Source organism: Hoplias malabaricus, chromosome 5, assembly GCF_029633855.1.
Source record: "Hoplias malabaricus isolate fHopMal1 chromosome 5, fHopMal1.hap1, whole genome shotgun sequence".
Taxonomy (NCBI): domain Eukaryota; kingdom Metazoa; phylum Chordata; class Actinopteri; order Characiformes; family Erythrinidae; genus Hoplias; species Hoplias malabaricus.
The window spans coordinates 6,242,148-6,266,605 of record NC_089804.1 but is presented as its reverse complement, the minus strand read 5'-3'; the positions used below and the strand labels follow the sequence as shown (position 1 = coordinate 6,266,605).

The window sequence follows — 24,458 nt, the reverse complement described above, 5'->3', positions numbered from 1 at the left end:
CCTAAGTTTTCATCTTAAAATTACAGCTTCAAAATCATTACTGCTCAACTGACCTGTGAGAAGGAGAATAAAGATACTCTGAGCTCAGCACTGCAGAAACTGCACAATGTAGCTTTTGTTGGATGGTAGGAAACCCACACACATCCCCCAGCTAGAGTTGATGGGTTTTTAAATTAATTTTGTGTCAAAGAGATTGCCCAATGCCACCTTCAGAACTGCAGCTTGGGTTGACTTCTGTAGTCATAATAATAATAATAAATAATAAGCACATTTCACATATATAAATTGCAGCTTAAAGTTCTGCACAGAGACAAACCGATAAAAACAATATAAAAGCCAGGATATTTAAATAAATAAATAATAGTAACACCTAGTACAATAAAAAAAACATTAAAATAAGTAGCAACTATAAAAAGCTAATAAATATTACTAGCTTATTTAATGTTGAAGTAAATAGATTTATTATAATTTTTTTAAACACAGCCTGAGCACACACAGTTCATCACATTCTGTTAGTAAGAAACAGTTTCATCTATAAAATAAACAAATGAATATTTATAAATGTCTAATAACCTGCCGAACGTATTTGTAATGGAATTAGCACATTAAACAAACTGTAAATACAGACAGTATCGGTGTGTAGTACACAACTGAGACGGAGCTAACGGCTTTTACTCTGACAGCGCAGGGCCCGGATGTGTCGTGTGTGGGAGGGCGAGCTTTGCCCCGCGCTCCTATTGGCGGACCCCTGTTCGGCTGCTATGTGGAGAGTAGTGATGTCGGAGGAGGTTGGGAAGAAAGTGCAGGCGGTGGTGGACCGGGTGAACCAGGCGGTGTCCCGACGCCCCAAGGTTAGTTTTTATATGTTTCTCCGGCGCAGGGAGAGAAGGGCACAGCGGCCGGAGGCGCCCCGTGAGACCGCCTCTGCGTGTCTCGGCGCCGCGGGCTCCTCTGCTCGGTTATATAAGCAGCGTTCAACCCTTGGACCTGGTTCTGTCTGAACACAGAGACGGAGCTCGATACCGGAGTCGGCTCCTTACTCTGCTTTTGACTTCACACTGAAAGCCTTCAAGCCGCGTATCAGCTTCAGCGCCCCAGGGTGCGGGAGCTTTGTTCCTTAGATGAAGCCAGCTCCGGGAGTCGAGTGGAGGTAAACGGCCCCGTTCAACGGTAGACCACTGGGAGACCTAAGAAAGACCAGCAGACTGCAGTCACTCTGGAGGTCCAGCTTTAAGCTCCTTTAAGTCCTGGGCAGTTTCTCAGTGTGTTTTCTTGTATTCTCAGGTTCTCACCCCATGTCATTTCCCACTCCCCTCTGCTTTTAAATCCCATGTTTTGAAGTTCCTCTTAAAATGTCTTGGATGTAACTCTACACCTACACCTTCATTCACTATGCGCAGGTCTATAAATATCCAGTCCCCCACGTGACCTCCACCCACACCTTCACTGCTCACCTGCAGCTCAACTCGACAGGATCGGATCTTTATGAGTTCAGAAACACTGCTTGTCTGATTTAGCCCTGTTTCTGAATGCTCCGTTTTTCAAAGTTGACTATTTGTTTTGCTCATTATTTAAATCATTCTCATACCAACTCACACACTGTGAAACAAGACCACTCAGCCTACACATGAAAACATGGGATAAAACAAGCCATTTTGATGTTCCTTGGCTTCTGAGACTTGGGAGTGTACCACTCCTTAGTCCGAGTCTCTTGACAGCAGAGCTGAGTAAATGGTGAAAATTAGAATGGGGGAGAAATGGCTGTAAATGAGAGCTTCTGCTCCTCACTCCTCACTCCTGTGTGCTCGTGTTTGGGTGAACAGTGGCTCACCTCATTAAACAGGCTGTTCTGAACGGGGCTGTTTAGACAGGGGAGGGAGAAATCCTAACACTGTTATAGAATGTGATTTATGTTCGGACATGGATTGGCGCTGTGTCCTGGGTGAAACCCTAGTGCCCGATGCAGTCCTCCAGGTGGACGGTCGTTCCTGGTCGAGAGTACGGTGTGTGCGTTTGGCTGCCGCTTCTCACCAGTGTGTGTGTGGATTGTAAAGCGTCCTTGGGTGTCTAGAAAGCCACTATATAAGTGTAAAGATAGACATAAAAATGTATACAAACTATTAGTTTTGCATTTGTGTCTCTTTTTTTCAGACTTTACCATGTGTGGCACCTCGATTAGTTGCCGTCAGTAAAACCAAACCTCCAGACATGGTGCTTGAGGCGTACAAACACGGGCAGCGCAACTTTGGAGAGAACTATGTAAGTAAAGACAGAAAGTAAGAAACGTATTTTCTAAGTTATTATACATGTCTATGTCTTTAAAACTAAAGAGTGTGCTGGTCATTATTACAGGTAAATGAACTTCTGGAGAAAGCCTCTCACCCCCTGGTACGTGGCGTAGACTCTAAATGAATGTAATCACACGTTAAGCTTGATCACTTGGACAATATGCTTCTGATGTACTGTTTTTGTTTTAGATTTTATCGTCATGCAGTGAAATAAAGTGGCATTTCATTGGACACCTACAGAAGAATAACGTAAATAAACTCTTGGGTAAGGCACTTACCGAAGGCCAGCTTCCGTGGCCTTATTCACCTCAGTTCTCACAAACCAGAGACTTTGTGGTGTTATTATTTTGTGGCTTTTAAAATAATCTTGTTGTTGTTATTGGCTCACAGGTGTCCCAAACCTCTACATGGTGGAGACAATCGACTCTGCGAAACTGGCTGACAAAGTGAACACCTCCTGGCAGAAATTACGAGGCTCTAACACACAGAGGTTAAAGATCATGGTCCAGATCAACACCAGCGGAGAGGAAAGTGTGTGTCCACTACTACAACATTGTGATATGTTCTACTGGTACTCACCAGTGTTAGTGATATTACTACCATTAGATCACGGTGCTTGTGTGGCTTCAGACCCTATTACAATCACATGAAAATTAGGGGTAGGTAACATCAATTAGGTGAATTAATATAAGTTTTTTTGTAGCATATTGGGGTTAAAGAAACAGTGGATTTCCTGTGCACTGTAGTATACAGAGCAATGACTGGATTAGGAACACATACAGGGGTTGGACAATGAAAGTGAAACACCTGTCATTGTAGTGTGGGAGGTGTCATGGCTAAACTGGAGCAGCCTGGTGGACAATCTTCATTAACTCCACACTGCACCAGTAAGACCATGTGCATCCAATGGTTCAAACATTGTGTCCTGAAGGCGGTGCCGTGTATCGGGACGACAATGCACCAATACACACAGCGAGACTGGTGAAAGACTGGTTTGATGAACATGAAAGTGAAGTTGAACATCTCCCATGGCCTGCACAGTCACCAGATCTAAATATTATTGAGACACTTTGGGGTGTTTTGGAGGAGCGAGTCAGGAAACGTTTTCCTCCACCAGCATCACGTAGAGACCTGGCCACTATCCTGCAAGAAGAATGGCTTCAGATCCCTCTGACCACTGTGCAGGACTTGTGTATGTCATTCCCAAGACCAACTGACGCTGTATCGGCCGCAAAAGGAGGCCCTACACCGTACTAATAAATTACTGTGGTCTAAAACCAGGTGTTTCACTTTCATTGTCCAACCCCTGTACCTTATATGTACACTCACTGTCCATCCTTTTGTACCAGCACAACACACACTAACACACCACCACCCAAATCATACCTGCTCTGTGGACAACAGGGTGAAATGGGGGTAAGAAAGTATGCAGAGTAACAGATGTACTACAGTCTGTTATTGTAGAACTACAAAGAGCCTCTGTGTGGTGAGTGTAGCTACAGGGTGTTCCTAATCCAGTGATATATTTCTACTGTTTCCCACACATCAAACGACAGCTGTGGAATACTATTTAGTAGATTAATATATCTATTAATAGATTTTGTCATGCCACGCTCTCATCATTCCACAGAATTCAGCCATTTTAAAGTTATGAAATGTTAGTCTGGAAAACTACAGTCCCATGCTGATCATGAACCTTCTTCTCTGGGTTTTATTGCATTAGGTAAACATGGCCTGCCTCCTGATGAAACTGTTAACACAGTGAAGCACATTTTAGCTCAGTGTACGGCTCTGGACTTCGCTGGACTCATGACAATTGGCCGTTACGGCTATGACCTCACGGAAGGCCCCAACCCAGATTTTCAGGTACGTTAAAAGATGGTGACTGCCAATTTGCAGTGCTGTCAGTTGTGTTTATATGTGGGTTTCCCTTGGCCTAGATCAATTAAAAGATGATTGGACTGATATCATGATGTACACTGTATGGAGGATATTATTGGGACACTTACAGGAGCTCAGTTATTGAGTCAGCAGAGCACTGTCAACTTCTATATACATTGTATACACTTTGGCCGAGTTGCTGTGGTTCCTAAACACTGCCAATGTTCAATAACTCTGAACAGCTGAAGAGACTCTTAAATACAAATTAAAAAAATATCCGGAATCTGACTTTTCTTTCTAGTACCGCACCCGAACTGCACCAGAGTTTATCGTAATAGTAGCAAACCTTGCCGAGTGTGAACACACGCCTAGTTTTATATGAAACTACTGCCTCTGTTCTAATTATAAACATTTCTGAAATGTGTAGATGCTGCTGAAGTGTCGGGAGCAGGTGTGTGAGAGTCTGAAGCTCTCGGAGGAACAGGTTGAGCTCAGTATGGGCATGTCCACAGACTTTGAACATGCGGTGAGTTTAATAATTCTTCTGCCTTCTTTTGTGTGTTATTGCACGTGTATCTGTTCTTCTCTGCGCTCCGGATTGTGGTGTGTACATGGGTTGCAGGTGTGGGGGGTGTGTGTAAGTGACTTCAGAAACAAGCCACATATTCCTTTGTTGCAGTGTCCTCTTGTTTACAGGGTAAATCCTGCTGTCTCTGCGCTCTGAAAGTGGAACAAATTCTTGGAGGATAATGTTTTATCGTGACTGTATCATGGCTCTGGTTTGGTTTAAAGTTTAATAAAGTAGTTCTCCTCGTCTGAAACCGTAACTGATCAGTGAGAGTGGTTTCCAAGCCGTGAAGCCGAGACCAAATCCCGAGTGTCTCCCTACATCCTCCGTAGGGAACCGTGTCGGTCATAAAATAATGGTCATGTACACGGTGTCAAAAATAAACTTTCCCTGTTGCATTAACATCTAATTACAATCTGAATGATTAGATTAGATCTGTGATGTGCACTATTTTGGGGAGTATGGCACTTCTTGGGACGTGGCGTGGCGTGGGGTCTGCGTGGGTTTCCTCCGGGTGACTGTCTGTGAGGAGTGTGGTGTGTTCTCCCTGTGTCTGCGTGGGTTTCCTCCGGGTGACTGTCTGTGAGGAGTGTGGTGTGTTCTCCCTGTGTCTGCGTGGGTTTCCTCCGGGTGACTGTCTGTGAGAAGTGTGGTGTGTTCTCCCTGTGTCTGCGTGGGTTTCCTCCGGGTGACTGTCTGTGAGGAGTGTGGTGTGTTCTCTCTGTGTCTGCGTGGGTTTCCTCCGGGTGACTGTCTGTGAGGAGTGTTTTGTGTTCTCCCTATGTCTGCATGGGTATCCCTGCCTTGTGCCCATTGATTCCAGGTAGGCTCTGGACCCACTGTGACCCTGAACTGGATAAGCGCTTACAGATAATGAATGAATGGATGGATGGACGTCTACTCTGTGAACTGTGTTGTTTCTGGTAGAATGTGATCAACACCTTGTAGGTTTCTTGTGGAACCCAGCTCATGCTTTGTTCTGTATTTCTTCCATCAGATTGAGGTAGGCTCTACTAACATCCGTGTCGGTAGCACTATTTTTGGAACTCGGGAATATCCCACCACTCCCAGCCCAAGTCCAGAGAAGAAGCCAAAGGTCGTCTCCGAGGAGGCAGCGAAAAAGATGGAGCGGCTAACTGTGACAGAGCATTGAACGACAGAGACACACACCTGGATGTGGGCGGTTGAAGAGGACCTCTTGAGCATTTCACAAACATTACTGGAACACCCAAGTCGGAGGCCGACGATACGTGGTAATTCTTGCTCTTGACCTGGTCGTCTTAGGGTATGACGAGACGGGAAAGATTCACTGTAAGTCGCAGTGGTTTCAAATTTTTACTCAAAGTAGACACTGTACAGGTCTTCATAACTTTTTCACAATTTCATGTTTGATAACTTTAAGATGCAAGGACTACTGCCTACACACACACCTTGTGCCATTCTAGGTGGGACTAAATGTATGTTTTGATTTGTTCTTTCTTGTCACCATATCTAAATTAATATTAATTCTAATATGTTTTTTCGTTTCTCTCTGTATACCTACAGTTATCAAACATGAGTTTGCCTATGTTCTGTGAATGAAATGTGGACGTGGACAGTAAGTCAGCTAAAAGAGAACGTGTCTGTGTAAATATACAGTATTGTTTAACTACTTGTCTGTTGCTGTGAAAGCTGTGTTAACAGGACTGGTGTTGGCCATTTATCAAAAATGACAGCTACATTTTTAACACATCATTAACACTGCACCAGAACCCCTCCTCGTGTTCGTTTCCTGTAAAAGTAGATTTACTTAACGTCTGTCAGAACTAAGCTTCTCAACAAATTCACATTTACAATTGTGAGTATTTCTAAACACAATCTAAACCACAGCCAAAGCTTTGGAATTGTCAAAAATAACAACACAAACGGAGACGTGGAGGTTTTGTTCTGACAGCACCGTTTAACAGCGGGGCAGGTTTGTTCTATTGGACACACCTTATGAACCGTGGTGGGTTTCTGTGGCAGAAACTGTGTTGGGGAATGTTCAAATCGTCTAAAACATCTTACTATGCAGAAGTAACGGTAGTCGTACGAAGACTTCTTTTATTGTCTTTTGGGTTTTGGATATTTACAGTGTAGAATAAAACCTATTGTTACTGTCTGTGAACAGCTGTGAAAGGTACATGGAGAATGTACAGTAATTTGACCACGTGTACAGTGTCAGACAAAAGACTGTCTTGTCTATGGGTGGGTGTGTATATAAAACAATTCCTTGATCTGTACTTTGATGAGCAATAAAAAACATTAAGAACTGACAGCTCACACACACTTCACCAACGCTAACCTACAGCACATGTTTAAATCATTTACTCTGGATTCTAACAACAGACCACTGCTTTCACCAGTTTTCCTTCACGTACCTGGGAACCGTAACCCGAACACTGTGGCAAATGAAGACACAAGCTTTTCACAAACTACAACAAAAAAGAAGTTTTAATTCAGATGAAAATTTTTGTACAAACCCTTCATCATCCTGTCAAACCATCAATTTAAACATTTAAAAAAAATCTAGACATAAGCAAAGTGAGCAAAGGTCAGACTCCTGTTGCAGAAGCTATTCACATGCTTTTATGTGTATTTCTATGCATGCATTGTACATTAAATCAGTGGCATCTTCAATGGAATTCAGTTCAACTCTAAGTACAGAAAGCCAAATGACAGTCGGCCAAAACATTCAAATCATCTCCTTGTTCCCTACATTGTGTCCATTTCGTCGGCCCGATTTTACCTTAGGTGCAGTCTATAGTCATTACTCCAGAGTGTTAGCATCCCTTTCAGTCTAAAGAAGGACTAGAGGATGATAGCAACAGATGAGCTAGAAATTTGACCAACAAGGTGTGTCTAACAGAGTGGACACACTGTTTAAAAACTCGAGCAGCACTGCTGTGTCTGATCCACTCGTACCAATGAAACTCAGTGACCATTAAACATTAGAAGGGAGCTAAAATATGCAGAAAAACAGACTGCAACTGTAGAACTACAAATTGATAAAAATGGAAAAACGAGTGTAGAAACAAGGAGTTGTTTTTAATGTTACGGCTGAGCTCCATGTAAAATCATGTGACACTTCGAGCGAGAGGCTGGTGTGTGTTATTATTGGTCCACACTCCAATAACACTGAGTTTAGATCAGAGCCAAGAACGTTTTCAGAGTAAAATGTTTTTTTATAATTAGTTTATAGCTGGATTAGTGAGAATGTAATTAAACTGCACCAATAACAAGAGGTCAGATTGTGAACCAACATATACAAACTTAAAACATAAAACATAAAAAAAAAAAGATTGTAATTTGCATCATGGAATAATATGCAGCAGAGTCCTGAAAAGATTCCTTATCATTATCAACAACACAGCAATCCTGACGCAGCTCGAGTCGTAGACAAGCTGCCATTTTGTGATTACAAGTAAAATGACCCTATTTAAAGGAACACTATGTAAGATTCGTAATTCATTTTTACAACACTGTACTGAAATCATTGAGGAGGAGTGAGGACCTACCTGTTTCCTATCCTCCACCAATAGTTACATAGTCCAGTTTCTGCAGCGCTGAGTCCAGACTATCAACGACAGTGACTCTAATCTCCCTACTGCAGGTCAATATCACATTCTCTGATTTGGGCTAACTGAAGCAATTTATGAATAAAATGCGTTAATATTAAAACTGTTTACAGAGTATTGGTTTAGAGACCCTTTACCCTCCAAAATAGCAAGATATAGTCACAAAATTTGATGAAGATGTTTATATATTAAATAAAAACATGGGGTTTAACTCCATGTTAAACTTGAGTCCGTTGGTGAGATTTGTCATTGTAACGGCTTCTGTTTCACACAGAACTGAACGGCAGGTTTGGAATGAACAATGTAGTCTGCTGAAGATGCAATTCCTCAACAAGCTCATGGTCTCTCTCACACACAAAAAAAACTATGTAACAAATTGTCACGTTCTGACTGGTTTAAACAACAGTCAAGATACAAAATATCATGGCTTTAACCGCCTGAAAATTCAACAACGGGGCCGTTGGAGTTTAGCAAAAGCATGAACTCTAAATAATTCAGTGTACAACCAAAACGGACTAGTCGAACAGCACTGTGTATTTGTCTGTTATTTTTTTTGTCTTATTCACCAAGAAGTCTGTCTCCTCCTCTTAAGAATTTTACACCAGCTTTTTGGCTTCGAAGAAGCTCTTGAGATGCCGCATCTGCCAGATGGCAGTGATGATGAGGATGATGGTTTGGGCGATGGACCACCACAGGACGCGCTGGTTCGTGCTCTCGCTCGTCATACGAAAGCGCTCCTCCCGATACTACACACAAAACGCCAAACACACAACAATCTTTAGATGTATACATCCACAGCAAGGAGATGAAGCATATCACCATGGTGTTATGATGTATGATACATCTTTAACCTAATAATTTCACTGAAATGTCAGAACATGAACATGTCATGCCTTGCATAAAAACATATCCTAATATCATTAGTGTTCAGAAAGGCAGTCTTTGTTTTATCGCATAAGGTGCTGTAGTGACGTATGGCTAGGGTCTGTTTTCCATGCAGCCTGCCTTTAAAAACATTTCCGTACGAATGTGTCATTCCAAAAACCTAATTATATTCAAGCGTAGTGCTGTAGCAGGATGTCGTCAGTTTGTGAAATTTCTCGTCTCCTAGATATTCCATGATCCACTGTGTGTGGTATTATTGAAAAGTGTTTAGGAACCACAGCAACTCGGCTACTGAGTGGCAGACCATGTAAAGTTACAGAGAGAGTTATAGAACTTTGTAAAACTTTCTGTAGATGTGACATGCCCTTCAGTTGAAAATGTCTGGCAGAAAATAGCACGTGACAAAGCAGTGCCCAAGAATAAATGGAAACAGCTTAGGGCCACATTTGCCAGAGCAAAGAAAAAGCGTCTATGACTGTTTGGCCATTCTCTAATTTAAACACCTTTATACTAAGCAGAGTTTTGGATGTGGGTTTCTGGCCTTACACTACACAGACAGAAAGAAATAGAAATGTGGACATCCGCACTTCCCGCTCTCCTCTGTTCATTACAATTCTTGGCTGAAGACTCCTAGCCAGACAGCACTACACTAGGGTCTGACAGGATCGCTCATGGAGACTCACCCGCTGGTAGTTCTGCTCTTTCTGTATCTGCTCCACTTGGTCCAGGAGTTGCCGCACTCTCAGCTGAAGCTCGGTCAGCTTGTCTTTGGCAGCAATCTCTGGGTAGTTGTTTGTGTGCTCACCCACCTGAATGTCTAGGTGAACTCTCTGTCGGATCACAGAAAAAAAAGTGTTTCACCACCTCAACAGTGTTTCTCTGAAACCATCAGACGAATGTTTCATTAGCTACTACGGACCATGTCCGTGAAGCCTGAAACGAGGAGGCGAACTCGGACACTGGCACGCTGCACACGTGCTGCTGATGTAACGCGCATCACAAAGAATCAGCCTAATTACCCAATACCTAATCAAAGTGATTTTCTTCATATCGGGACTGATGTCAGATCATAATATCGGCGCATTCCCTAATCAGTAACATTATTCAACAGCTGTGTTTTTGCGCGTCAGTTGGCACAGTCTTTTGGTGGCAGTGACAATTCTGTGATGATTTGCATTTGACAAGTCCCCACAATTTCTAGCTCCACCCACATGTCCTGGATTGGCAAACTGCAAGACAATCAAAAAGGTAATCAAATTCATCTTTTCTTCTCAGATAAGGGGCAGTTCACTTAAAGCTGTAAAAGGGCAACACACACACTCACACATTCACTCACACCTACGGACACTTTTAAGTCGCCAATCCACCTACCAACGTGTATTTTTGGAGGAAACAGGAGCACCCGGAGGAAACCCACGTAGACACAGGGAGAACACACCATACTCCTCACAGACAGTCACCCGGAAGAAACCCACTCGGACACAGGGAGAACACACCACACTCCTCACAGACAGTCACCCGGAGGAAACCCACGTGGACACAGGGAGAACATACCACACTCCTCACAGACAGTCACCCGGAGGAAACCCACGCAGACACAGAGAGAACACACCACACTCCTCACAGACAGTCACTCGGAAGAAACCCACTCAGACACGGGGAGAACACACCACACTCCTCACAGACAGTCACCCGGAGGAAACCCACACAGACACAGGGAGAACACACCACACTCCTCACAGACAGTCACCCGGAGGAAACCCACACAGACACAGGGAGAACACACCACACTCCTCACAGACAGTCACCCGGAGGAAACCCACGCAGACACAGGCAGAACACACCACACTCCTCACAGACAGTCACCCGGAGGAAACCCACGCAGACACAGGGAGAACACACCACACTCCTCACAGACAGTCACCCAGAGGAAACCCACGCAGACACAGGGAGAACACACCACACTCCTCACAGACAGTCACCCGGAGGAAACCCACGCAGACACAGGCAGAACACACCACACTCCTCACAGACAGTCACCCGGAGTGGGAATAGTACCCACAACCTCCAGGCCCCTGGAGCTATGTGACTGCGACACTAACCTGCTGCGCCCCTGTGCCGCCCGGATTACAATGTATTAAACGTATTAAAATTGTGTTAAATTTTCAGAATTTTGTTGCACTTTATTTAACAATAAAAGAAAAGGCCAGTTTTTTAGTTAGTTACTAAGTAATTGCAGTTAAGATTGTAATATTAGACATTTACCTCATAAACAATTAAGTAGCTCTTCTGAAATGATGTGGCATCTACAGAGTTACTTCTCTCTACAACAGGGCCTCAAACCCTAGTCATCAGCTCTTATTGATGTGCAGAGAATCCAAGATTAGCAGTCGTTACTGACCTGGGCTTTTCCAAACAGGGATTTGAACCCTAGTCTATGGCAGAAAATGTAGAGGCTTTTCGCAGTACACCCAAATAAATACATTTTATTACAATAACACTGCATCATTTCAGCGCAGGTAGTACACTGTATTTCAGGGTTATAGCCCTAACATTATGCACATTTTCACAGATGCAATTCCTCAATTGTAAATTAGTATAAACTACTATACCCACTGATTTACAATCTGTCAAGTGGCACCCAGAATTTCTTTACGATACTGAAAACCCTGATCTTTGCTGAACTGGGCTCAGGGATGGAGCTCTAATGGACAACAAAAGCAACACTAGATGTTCCTGCCTTTCTACTTCACATCATGTGCATCAGTCATACCAGTTTTCCACCAGCAAAGAGTGCCATCTTTGTAGAGTTGGAATGCAGGCAGATTTGATGTTCGCCTGGCGTGTGGGAGGTGAAAGTGAACCGTCCATCTGAACCGTACTGACGAGACAGAATGACCTAAAATGACAGGCAGGAGAAAACAACAGAAACAGTGAGGCGTTAGTGAATATCAGGCGTGTTACAGCTCCAGCAGGAGGACCCCATGATGTCATTAAGGGGCTTTCACAAGAGGCTGAAAGTTACGTTCTACCTCTTGTGCCTCAGAGGATGTCACAGGTTTCCCTGCAGTAGATGGGTCTCCCACTCTTATATTATGTTCATACTACCAGGCTGAAATGACTCAAATCTGATCTCCTTCAGTGCGGTGTGAACATGTCAAATTCAGTTGTGTCACTTTCATACGTGGTCCTATATCTGACACGTATCCAATTAATTGGGCACGTGATGTGAACGTGAACGGCCAGATCGGATATTTATTATTTTCAGCCAACGCTACCAGGTAAATACATACACAGTGAATGGAACATACTGTTGACAAAATCTGAATGCAAGCAGAGTTTTAAAAGGGGGATGGAGAAGAGTATTACCTTGGTGTCGGGATCTTTAATCTCAACGTGCATGCCCAAACCTGGGGTCGCTGGCAGGAAAGAGCTGGTCTGTTTGTCCCACAGCTGTGTTCTGTATTTTCCTACATAACAAGGGACAGACAGAATAAATAAAGCACACCCATGACTCTGGAGGAGGACAATAATTCACTTAAACACAAACACACTTAATCACAACTAGGACTCTACACACTTTCCAAAAACACCCTAGCATTTAATCACAGAATGTCAAAAACCATCACCACAACAAAGGGGTTGTTCTGCAGGTAACAGACATCTGAGTAACCACAATAAACATATGTTGTAGTATTTTGATAAGTTTAATGACGTGGTTCCACTGCCAAACTTAAAGCCACCTATAAACAGGACACAATTTTAAAGTTGTTAGTGTCTAGTGTTGACTGTAAACCAGCAACATTACGGCTGAAGTGAGCTGAGCAGCGTGAACCTGTCTCATAACGGACAGCTCAGTTCCTGAAACACCTAAAGCAGGATGCAGGCAATTCCAGCTTTGTGTGCACACCCCTGACAGGAATTACAGCTCCGCCTCATAACTAACACAACACCCTGGACCTGATATCTGAAAGATTTATACAAATACTTCTCAGGTAAAGCTGATAAATCTAGATATAAAAATATTAACCCATGCTTATAGGTTTTAATAACACTTAAGTGAGTTTAAAAGTCTTTCCTCTACAACGTTTTGCATTTGATCTTCCATTGTGGAAAACATCACTTACACATTACCAACACCTTTAAAGGTGCACTAGGTCATTTTTTTAACTTGCTCAAATAAACGGTAAACTGTCATTTAAAACATCATTTTAGCAATTGGGCTCTTTTGAGGACATCCAAAACATCTTAGACTTGTGGCTTGCTCCTCGAGGTCAACGTTTCTCAGTCACCCCAATTTGACGGGACCCCTGACAAAGCCAGGCGACACACATAAAGGCTGATCTAGAGTAATGCACTAGTGCACCGTTTGGGATTCTGGATGCTCGACCTCTGGTGGCCAAAGAGGTGAACTACAACAACACTGACACATCCTGGATAAACTGCCTAGTGCACCTTTAATGAAGACTGTGACAGGCTGAATTGTGTTGTCAGAGTTTTTGCTGGGTTTAGTTGCTTGTTGATGACAGCTACATATATCTAAAGTTTCTGTTGTTGATCACACTGTTAACAATAATAATAAACAAGCTAACACTCACAGAACTAATTGAGTAAACCCTTTATCTGGCCACAGGGGTTAGTGTCCAAACCACAGCAAGGGAAACACAGTGTTGTGCCTTGGTCAGTTCTGGATAAAAGCTGTGCTTTATTATTAATTTAATGCGAAATAACAAAAGCCAGCGCGGCAGGTGTTGACGATGATGATGATGATGAAGATGATAATGCCCTAAAAGCTAATGCTAACAGGCTAACGGAGCCATAATGCTGAGTGGCTTTTTTTAAGAACATACCTATCACCATCGTCTCATCGGGTATTTCCTCTATGAAGCATTTCTTCTCTGTCTCTCCGATGTGGAAATACAGGGCTGTGCTCAGGGAAAGCCAAGCAAACAGCAGGACAAGCCCCAGAGAGGACACCGCAGCCTTCATCTCCAAACCCACTGATTCACTGCCCCGCTGTAACGCGGCAATTCGGAGAGTCGACTCCAGAAGAGTCGGTTCCACAGTTGGGTCCAAACCGTTGGTTCAAACTGAATAGTGGAGTCAACGAGCTTTGACTCTAAACTTGAAAATCAGCAACGACATGTCACCGAATAAATATCAAGACATCACACTAAAGCTTACTTGTATGCATACAATATATTTAAATATATATTTTAGTGGTTAATTTTAATTTATTTATTTATTTATATAAGGTCCCAGTGTGTAATTATTTTTATACACACTTTATTTTGCTTCCAACACCAATTGAATTAATTTTAAAAATAAATAATACAAATAATTCAAACAGAAACTTCTTATTGAACACAGAGAATTACTGTTCCATATCTTTAAAATGGAATATGTATTTATATATGTATATATTTTGCCTTCCTGCCCCCCCCCTTTCTAGCGCCGTCCACTTTGGGAACCACTGTCCTCGCATTATTCGACGCGCCATTCACCAGGCTTTTATTTTGAAATGCCGAAGACAGAGGGATTGTTCTAGAGGCTGTAGCCGGACTGTGGTGGTGGTGGTGGTGTTGTTGTGGAGAGCGGATACGTTGTTATTTACAGCCTTTAATCTCTGTCTCTTCTTTACCGTTTGTAAAGTTTCCAGTCGCAGGTAAAGTGTCGCTGAAAGCTCGCCATGGCGCAGTACAAAGGAGCGGCCAGCGAGGCCGGAAGAGCCATGCAGCTGATGAAGAAACGAGAGAGAGAGCGAGAGCAACTGGAGCAGCTCAAACAGAAAATAGCAGAGGCAGGAACTCACCAACATTAACTGCTGATTCTGATAGGGCTTCTTTTACTGTATCACTTACAAACCAGTCTCACAAGACAGAGATTTAAGAGGGTTAAAAGGGCCAAATAAATTCAGACTTAAGTCAATTAAGTCATGAGTACACTATATGGACAAAAGTATTGGGACAGACCACATAATCATTGAATACAGATGTTTAATTCAGTGCCATTGTCAGAGATGTACAATCATGCTGCCCAAAGACCACTCAATTCGAGCATGGTGCTGCACTAAGATGCCACCATTGCAGCATGTCAGTTTGTAAAATTTCTTCCCTTCTAGATAGTCCACAATCAGCTTTGAGTGGAGTTATTGAAACGTTTAGGAACCACAGCAACTCGGCTACAAAGTGGCAGTGCTGTCACACAGTTTAAAAGTCGACAGTGCTCTGCTATTTAACCACCTTAACCACGTTAAATCTGCATAGGAGGAACCAACTCCATAATAATACCTGTGGATTTAGAGTGGAATATCATAAAAAAACCTCCTGTAGGTGTAATGTGTAGGTGTCCCAGTACTATTTTCCACATAGTGTAAGTCACATAAGTTCAATTATATAGAATAAATAAACACTACTAATAGAACAACATCTAATTTATAAAAGGATGATGTTAATTACTATGTCTCAAAATGCTATTCATATTCTTGTTCCTCTAATTTAAATAATATCATTTTGTGCTCTCCAGGACAACATGGTGAAATCCAACATTGATAAGAAGTTCTCAGCTCACTATGATGCTGTTGAGCAAGAGCTAAAATCAAGTACTGTGGGTCTGGTGACTCTGAATGACATGAAGGCCAAGCAGGAAGCCCTGGTGAAAGAGCGAGAGAAGCAGCTGGCCAAGAAGGAGCAGTCCAAAGAGCTACAGCTGTGAGCCTGCTTTTTTTTCTTTCTTTCTTTTCGTAACTGTTTTTTATTCCCACATGAATCCACTGACTCAAGCACTTTGTTTTGAATCTGAAGATGTTTTATTTGGTTCTCACACACTTTCTCTTTCATGTTATCTACAAAGGAATGCCATTCATAATTTTTGTCATTTTTCACTTTAGAAAACTGGAGAAACAAAAGGAGAAGAAGCGGAAAGAGGAGCAAAAGCGAAAGATTGCCAGTTTGTCCTTTAATCCAGAGGAGGGGGAAGATGAAGAGGAAGAAGAAAACGATGAAGAGGAAGAAGACTGTATGTGGTTTTAATTTTCTGACACCACCAGAGATTAATGCCATTATTTTTAGTCGTGTTTCAGAGTAATATAGCCTTTACAGATTGGATGAGTGTCCTGATGTTTTGCTGCTGTATTTTCCAGACGCTCCAGTAAAAAAGAAGAAGCTTGGGAAGAACCCAGATGTTGACACCAGCTTTCTACCAGACAGAGAAAGAGAGGTAAACTTTGTTTACTTGTGCTTGGGTGTGGTGCAACATTTACAGCAGTGGAACTAGACGTAAAGAAATGTTATTTCTAAATTTCTGGTGTCAGGTGACCAGTGTTTATGTTTATGTTTTATGTTCATGTTCTTCAAGGAAGAAGAAAATCGCCTGAGAGAAGAGCTTAGACAAGAATGGGAACGAAAGCAGGAGAAGATCAAAGGTAAGTGCATGGGGAAGAAAAAAAATCCTGCAGTATGTGACAGATACATTCTCCAACAAAATTCCAACCCACTGCATTTCATTATCTAAAACATGTTCAATGATTCAAGACATTTGTTGTTATGACGAATTAAAACAGTCAAGTTAGGCTATTAATATTACAATAAATAATGACACGGCTAAATGTCGAAATTTCAGCAGTGATCCAGTTTCCAAAAAAGGTTATTACTCTTTTACAACTGGAAATACCAGATATGGCTTATTTTTGTTATTATTATTATTATGTTATTTTTAGATTTTTAAAATTAAGCGATGCATGTAGTCCACAATGAATTCAAATGTCCAGCACTGATTAAAAACATGTTATTAACACTTAACTAAGATGGAAAAGGTGAGCACGGGAAGAGGCACACTACCAATAACCAAAAGCTGTCCTTGAAAAATGACACAGCACATGAATGCTGTTTGCACACTCCTACACTTCTTTTAGGACAAGACTCTTCTACAGAAACTGGCCTCTTTGTCAGTTCCCTCTACAAATAGCAAAAGATTAAGGGCAGTGGGATCTTGAGTTGAAAACCCATGCTTTTAAAACCAAAACCACTTTATTTTGCTGGATAATCTTAAACCTACAAGGAATTTATCTTGGTGAGGGCACACATGGCTGAACATAATGAACAAGCAAAACAAGTACACAGATGATTTACAGTATTCAAGAGTGGGAAAATATCAAATAAATCAGTAATAAAATGTTATATAATGGGCGCTTAGCAACTTTTCATTCCATTTGTCGTTTACATTTTCTGAAAATCGCATTAAGTTACAATTAAGGAGATATGCGGTTTTGTTCTGATGGCTATAAGCTACTGTAATCTACTCTCTCTATCTTATTTTCATATTTAGTTGTAACAATGATTGGTATTTATGTTGTAAATATGTTTGGTAATGTTCGTCAGGTCTGCCACTTGGGGGCACTAGAATGTTTCTTAGCTAAATGCTAACTCCTGAGGGAAATCATATTACATTGATCCCTCGTTTTTCGCGGGTTTTTTTTAATAGAGGAAATATATTTATTTTATGTATTTAACGAGTATTTGGACTTTTAAAACCCTCACTGCACTGTTAACAACCCACCCCTTTGCATTAAACAGTCATTCTATAATGTTTTTTTTAGCTGGAACTACATGTGTTTTCCTACCAGTTTCTTTAATAGAGTCATTCCTAAGCTGTGATTTAGCGTCAGTAAATTTCACACGGATGTGGACATGAACAACACATGTACTTTACGTAAGAAACACTTGTAAATGATATATTTTGTCACCTACAGGCCTAGTCTAATACATGTAAATAATAATAATAAAAATAGTGGCTATTCATCTTTAACGGTTTTCCCTCAATATCCGCGATATAACGGTCATAAGCCCCCTCGAAAAAACCCGCGAAAGATGAACCGCGAAGTAGCGAGGGATTACTGTATTCATATTATTACCCAAAAAGAAGCCTTTACCAGTTTCATAGCTTCCTTTTGTATGTGCTTGTGTTGCCATGTGATATCCCTTTATGCTTATGACTTAGATTCAGTTCTGTATCTAATTCTGGTTTATTTATTTGGAGCGAGTTTACTAACCTACTAAGTGCGTTTGGAAATGGCTTGATTATTAGTCTTTGTACACAGCATGTAGATTAAAATAAGCCCTTGTTTCATCACTCATTGTCCACGGTATATGTGCATTTTGTAATCACATTAACAGACTGTTGACCTGTTTTCTTTGTTAGAGTTTAAATGACTTTCACATCATGGACATTTTGCTCTGAGACCTCTGTCTGAATCATCAGCAGCAACCCTCCAGCAACTTTGTGTTTGATATATGTAACTTTAATGATTACCACACGTGACTGTGCCTTTAAACTGGTCTTTGTGTCCTATGCAGGTGAAGAAATTGAAATCACTTTCAGTTACTGGGATGGGTCCGGACACAGGAAAACAGTCAAGGTAATTACAGCCAACGGTGCCACAGCCACAAAACTCCACTCGTCTTTCCAGTGAATCCTGATATGTATTTTAAATATGTATTCTGTTATTGATATTGTTCACTTCATTCAGGATTTAAATCAGAGTTGAGCAGTACACAGTTGTTTAAAGCCGTTTCCTCCTCAGTTTCTTAAGTCTTTATTTATATGTAGGGAAGAGGATCATTTCCTCACTTGATTGTCTGTTTAAAAAGTCATTTAAATGTTCCAGACCTAGTGTGTGAAGCTAATTTAACAGAACTTACTTTGGTGATGTCCCTAATTAATTTTGTTCTGTTGTGGTGTCTGCAGATGAAGAAAGGCAACACGATTCAGCAGTTTCTCCAGAGAGCCCTGGAGGTTTTGAGGAAAGATTTTAGTGAGCTGAGGTGAGCTAGTGTGAAAGGCTTTTTAAAACCACTCTGCCTTGTAGACTTACAGGCATCTGAACAAGTAATTGTAAGTTACCATTAAGGAGATGTGAGGTTTTGTTCTGATGGCTATAAGCTACTTTAATTTACTCTCTCTTAATTTTACTCTCTCTTAATCTTATTTTCATATTTAGTTGTAACAATGATTGGTATTTCTGTTGTAAATATGTTTGGTAATGTTCGTCAGGTCTGCCACTTGGGGGCACTAGAATGTTTCTTAGCTAAATGCTAACTCCTGAGGGAAATCATATTACATTGATCCCTCGTTTTTCGCGGGTTTTTTTTAATAGAGGAAATATATTTATTTTATGTATTTAACGAGTATTTGGACTTTTAAAACCCTCACTGTGCTGTTAACAACCCCCTATGCATTAAAAAGTCGTTCTATAATGTTTTTCAGCTGGAACTACATGTGATTTCCTACCAGTTTCTTTAATAGAGTAATTCCTAAGCTGTGATTTAGCGTCAGTAAATTTCACTCGGATGTGGACATGAACAATACATGTACTTTACGTAAGAAACACTTGTAAATGATATATTTTGTCACCTACAGGCCCAGTCTAATACATGTAAATAATAATAAAAAATACTGGCTATTCATCTTTAACGGTTTTCCTAGATTTTCCCTCAATATCCGCGATATAACGGTCATAAGCCCCCTCGAAAAAACCCGCGAAAGATGATGGGGTTTTTGAGGAAAGATTTTAGTGAGCTGAGGTGAAAGGCTTTTTAAAACCACTCTGCCTTTAAAACTTTTAATTTTAATTTAATTTAAGACTCAAATTTATTGTTGCAGAAAAATATATTAATTTTACATATTATTATTATTATTATTGCTATTACATATTCATGAACATTATTCTATAATATAAATATATAACTGTATTTCTGTTAGAAATTTTTCCATCTTTTTATTCAGCGATTGCAATTTATTTGGCATTGGAAAGACAATAGATATTTGTGATTTATGCATAAATTTAATGTTTAAAATTTAAATCTCTCACACAGTTTTGCTTCCATGTTTATTTTAAACATTGTAATTCACACAGATATGACCCCTCTGTGTCCACAGATCTGCTGGAGTGGAGCAGCTTATGTATATTAAGGAGGATTTGATCATCCCACATGTAAGTGGAGCTAGATCACAGAGTAGAAACATCTGGACCCTAAAAGCATATTGACATAAAGCTTTTTTTTTTTTTTTTTTTTTTTTTTTACATATTTTCTGGTGAGCCTTTTGAGGAGATTTCAGTTCTCTTTCTGATTTGAATTATTGTAGGCTGTTTTTCCTGAAACACAAAGAACTGTATCATTTCATAAAAGTATATGAAACACATTTGTGCTCCGTTTGATATGTGTGATGTGCGGTGTGCAGATTTAATGATGTTTGAATGAGGGCATTCAGACCTCGTTCAGAACAAGAAACGTTTCTAATAAAAACATCCATCGGTCTTTAAACATCCTGTGTTTACTCCTGTGTTTTATTTACAGCATCACAGCTTCTATGACTTCATTGTGACAAAAGCTAGAGGCAAGAGCGGTGAGTGTTTTCTTTTTATTTGTGTGTTTCTTTTCGTTTGCTCTACGCCTACAGTCTTTGTCTCCTAAAGCCCACTGTTGTAGTGCTTCTATGATTTGCCTTCATTTGAAGAGATAACATCGAGGAAACCCTTGTGTTCTCTCTCAGGGCCGCTCTTCAGTTTTGACGTTCACGATGACATTAGGTTGGTGAATGACGCGACTGTTGAGAAGGACGAGGTAAAATGTTCATTGTCATAAAACATTTAGAGTTTTTTTTTTTTTCAAAAACCTTCCACGTGATGAGTTTGACTTGTGTCTGTTTTGTTGTGTGTTTCCGTCCCCAGTCACATGCGGGTAAAGTGGTTCTGAGGAGCTGGTATGAAAAAAACAAACACATCTTTCCAGCCAGCCGCTGGGAGCCGTACGATCCCGAAAAGAAGTGGGACAAATACACGGTTAGTATTTTAAAGTTTGAGATGTTTTGAAGCAGCTATTTTGTGTAAAGTATAATTGTAATTCAAAGTTCAAACCTTCCGCTCTTTTGTCATTTTACGGTAACCATTGTTTAGAATAAAAAATGACATTTGAAGTTTTGATCAACAAAAAATAGCCTAAAAATGAAGTAGTTTAAAAACGTGTGAGACGTGTTTGTCGCTGTAATCGCATTTGCATTGATTAGTTCTGTTCTTGTGGATAATATTGTATCCAGAAGTACGTGTAATTTTTGGTTTAGACGATTTAAAGACGGTGATTCAAATTTTTTTCCATGTGAAAAAAATGTAATTTTTAATATTAGAAACCCGTGAAATACCGTAAAAAAAACAGGAGAACATTTGAATCTTGAATTACGATTATATTACATCAAAAATAACACTTAATAAATTGATAGATATGTAAATTATTTTCTTTGGGTAGAAAATATAAATTGTACAGAATGGATCTAAAACCAGGAAAGATGATTACATTTCTCTTAAAAAAAACAAAAACAACAAAAAAAAACACAGTAAATAGTCCTGACTGCGTTAGATGTTTGTATTAAGACAGAGTCGGTGTTGATGTAAGTTTAAAGCAGCTCCACTGTGCTTTATTTAAAGTGTTTTTGTTTTGCTTTGTGTTTCAGATCCGATGAGGGGTGGCGGTCGGTGCCCGTGAGGAGCCTGGACTTTAGAAATATGTCGCTGATGTTTGTGTATAGTGCCATTTTATTTTATTTTTTTTAAACATTTAAAAAAATTATTCTCCTTATATTGTTCCTTTGTAAATTGCAGTACACTGTGTCTCACCCATCAGATGTTGGATAAGGTTTAATTATGCAACAAATATAAAGGTCTTACTACCAGATAAACCTTTCTGTTAGAAACACCTTCTGGATGTAAATAAGATGTTGTTCCACCTCTGGATGTTAAAAATGCTTCTGCTGTCCCACTCACCTCTTGTATAAAAACATTTTTGGCCTTTCACAGCAAAACCCATGGCTTGCTTTGATTTATTTCATTTATTTTAGGGCTTTTACTTTACTTTACTTTATTACATTTAGCAGACGCTTTTATCCAAAGCGACTTACAATGATAGTACAAAAAATATAAAAAATTAAAACATTGAACAATGCAACATTAAAAGATTATGTCTATACGCATCAGATAGTTATACTGGCTAATGCAGGTGTTGTCTAAAGAGCTCAGTTTTTAGGAGTTTCTTAAAAGCGGCGAGGGACTCCGCTGCTCTGGTGGAGGTAGGCAGCTTGTTCCACCATCTGGGAACTATGGAAGAGAACAGTCTGGATTGCTTAGTGCGGATGTTGGGTAAAGCAAGGCGACGTTCAGTGGAGGAGCGCAGTGGCCGAGGAGGGACATAGGCCTTTAGGAGCAAATGCAGGTAGTAGGGCGCCTGCTCTGTCATCACCTTGTAAGCGATCGTGCAGGCTTTATATTTGATGCGAGCAGCAACCGGAAGCCAGTGGAGCTCAGTGAGCAGTGGGGTGATATGTGCCCTTTTTGGATTGTTGAAGATCAGACGTGCTGCTGCATTCTGGATCATCTGTAATGGTTTTATAGAACAGGCTGGAAGGCCCGTTAGCACTGCATTGCAGTAGTCAAGACGCGAGATGACCACAGCCTGCACTAGGAGTTGAGTGGCATGTTGGGATAGAAACGGTCTAATACTTTAACATTATTAGAAAGGGCTCATACTTTAACATTTTTAAAAAATAAATAAAAAAGGATGAATGGTTTAAAGCGGCACGGTGGTGCAGCAGGTAGGTGTCGCAGTCACACAGCTCCAGGGGCCTGGAGGTTGTGGGTTCGATTCCCGCTCCGGGTGACTGTCTGTGAGGAGTGTGGTGTGTTCTCTTTGTGTCTGTGTGGGTTTCCTCCGGGTGACTGAGGAGTGTGGTGTGTTCTCCCTGTGTCTGTGTGGGTTTCCTCCGGGTGACTGTGAGGAGTGTGGTGTGTTCTCCCTGTGTCTGTGTGGGTTTCCTCCGGGTGACTGTCTGTGAGGAGTGTGTTGTGTTCTCTCTGTGTCTGCGTGGGTTTCCTCCGGGTGACTGTCTGTGAGGAGTGTGGTGTGTTCTCTCTGTGTCTGCGTGGGTTTCTTCCGGGTGACTGTCTGTGAGGAGTGTGGTGTGTTCTCTCTGTGTCTGCGTGGGTTTCCTCCGGGTGAGTGTCTGTGAGGAGTGTGGTGTGTTCTCCCTGTGTCTGCGTGGGTTTCCTCCGGGTGACTGTCTGTGAGGAGTGTGGTGTGTTCTCTCTGTGTCTGCGTGGGTTTCCTCCGGGTGACTGTCTGTGAGGAGTGTGGTGTGTTCTCCCTGTGTCTGCGTGGGTTTCCTCCGGGTGATTGTCTGTGAGGAGTGTGTTGTGTTCTCTCTGTGTCTGCGTGGGTTTCCTCCGGGTGATTGTCTGTGAGGAGTGTGTTGTGTTCTCTCTGTGTCTGCGTGGGTTTCCTCCGGGTGAGTGTCTGTGAGGAGTGTGGTGTGATCTCTCTGTGTCTGCGTGGGTTTCCTCCGGGTGACTGTCTGTGAGGAGTGTGGTGTGTTCTCTCTGTGTCTGTGTGGGTTTCCTCCGGGTGACTGTCTGTGAGGAGTTGGTGTGTTCTCTCTGTGTCTGCGTGGATTTCCTCCGGGTGACTGTCTGTGAGGAGTGTGGTGTGTTCTCCCTGTGTCTGTGTGGGTTTCCTCCGGGTGACTGTCTGTGAGGAGTGTGGTGTGATCTCTCTGTGTCTGCGTGGGTTTCCTCCGGGTGACTCTCTGTAAGGAGTGTGGTGTGTTCTCTCTATGTCTGCGTGGGTTTCCTCCGGATGCTCCGGTTTCCTCCCACAGTCCAAAAACACACGTTGGTAGGTGAATTGGTGACTCAAAAGTGTCCGTAGGTGTGAGTGAATGTGTGTGTGTGTCTGTGTTGCCCTGTGAAGGACTGGTGCCCCCTCCAGGGTGTATTCCCTCTTTGCGGCCAATAATTCCAGGTAGACACTGGACCCACTGTGATCCTGAATTGGATAAGCGCTTACAGATAATGAATGAATGAATGGTTTAAACCCACAGCTCCCACCTAAAGGTTTCTCAGAAACTGTTTAAAGCGTGTCCTGGCAGAGGCTGGGTACTGGTTCTGGTTGCACGCATTGGGTTCTACAGAGGGATGTTTCGTGTGTCTCTTGTTTTATGAAGGTTATAATTAGTGTTCAGTTGAGTCAGTGAAAGTGCACGTTTAGTCACTTCTCAGGGTGGAGACAAATTGATAAGCTGCTTGTTTAACTAGAAATACTTGAGCCATCTGACATCAACAACCAAACAGCTACTGCCTGAGGCTACCACTCCTTCAATCCCTCCTGTTTTCTTCTCCAACACACACACACACACACACAC

The 24,458-nt window shown here is 41.5% G+C and overlaps 3 protein-coding genes across 3 annotated transcripts; 2 read left to right on the top strand and 1 right to left on the bottom strand.

The window, feature by feature from the left end:
- Nucleotides 1-694: 694 nt before the first annotated feature.
- On the top strand, nucleotides 695-7,244 carry plpbp (pyridoxal phosphate binding protein). Its single transcript, XM_066670435.1, has 8 exons — nucleotides 695-851; nucleotides 2,152-2,259; nucleotides 2,353-2,388; nucleotides 2,478-2,553; nucleotides 2,679-2,819; nucleotides 4,012-4,154; nucleotides 4,597-4,695; nucleotides 5,735-7,244. The coding sequence occupies exons 1-8, from the start codon at nucleotides 696-698 to the stop codon at nucleotides 5,888-5,890; spliced, it is 915 nt and encodes a 304-aa protein (XP_066526532.1). The 5' UTR covers nucleotide 695; the 3' UTR covers nucleotides 5,891-7,244.
- A 156-nt stretch (nucleotides 7,245-7,400) lies between these two features.
- tmed4 (transmembrane p24 trafficking protein 4) lies at nucleotides 7,401-14,282 on the bottom strand. Its single transcript, XM_066670437.1, has 5 exons — nucleotides 14,069-14,282; nucleotides 12,588-12,688; nucleotides 11,992-12,117; nucleotides 9,902-10,048; nucleotides 7,401-9,079 (listed from the first exon to the last, which is right to left on the bottom strand). Exons 1-5 carry the CDS (start codon nucleotides 14,205-14,207, stop codon nucleotides 8,930-8,932), a joined length of 663 nt encoding a protein of 220 aa, XP_066526534.1. The 5' UTR covers nucleotides 14,208-14,282; the 3' UTR covers nucleotides 7,401-8,929.
- A 448-nt stretch (nucleotides 14,283-14,730) lies between these two features.
- Nucleotides 14,731-22,062, top strand: fam50a (family with sequence similarity 50 member A). The gene is made up of 12 exons (XM_066670434.1): nucleotides 14,731-15,018; nucleotides 15,744-15,928; nucleotides 16,108-16,235; nucleotides 16,360-16,436; nucleotides 16,575-16,641; nucleotides 18,572-18,633; nucleotides 18,963-19,039; nucleotides 20,154-20,208; nucleotides 20,573-20,621; nucleotides 20,769-20,839; nucleotides 20,947-21,057; nucleotides 21,723-22,062. Exons 1-12 carry the CDS (start codon nucleotides 14,908-14,910, stop codon nucleotides 21,729-21,731), a joined length of 1,002 nt encoding a protein of 333 aa, XP_066526531.1. The 5' UTR covers nucleotides 14,731-14,907; the 3' UTR covers nucleotides 21,732-22,062.
- The last annotated feature ends 2,396 nt before the right edge of the window (nucleotides 22,063-24,458 follow it).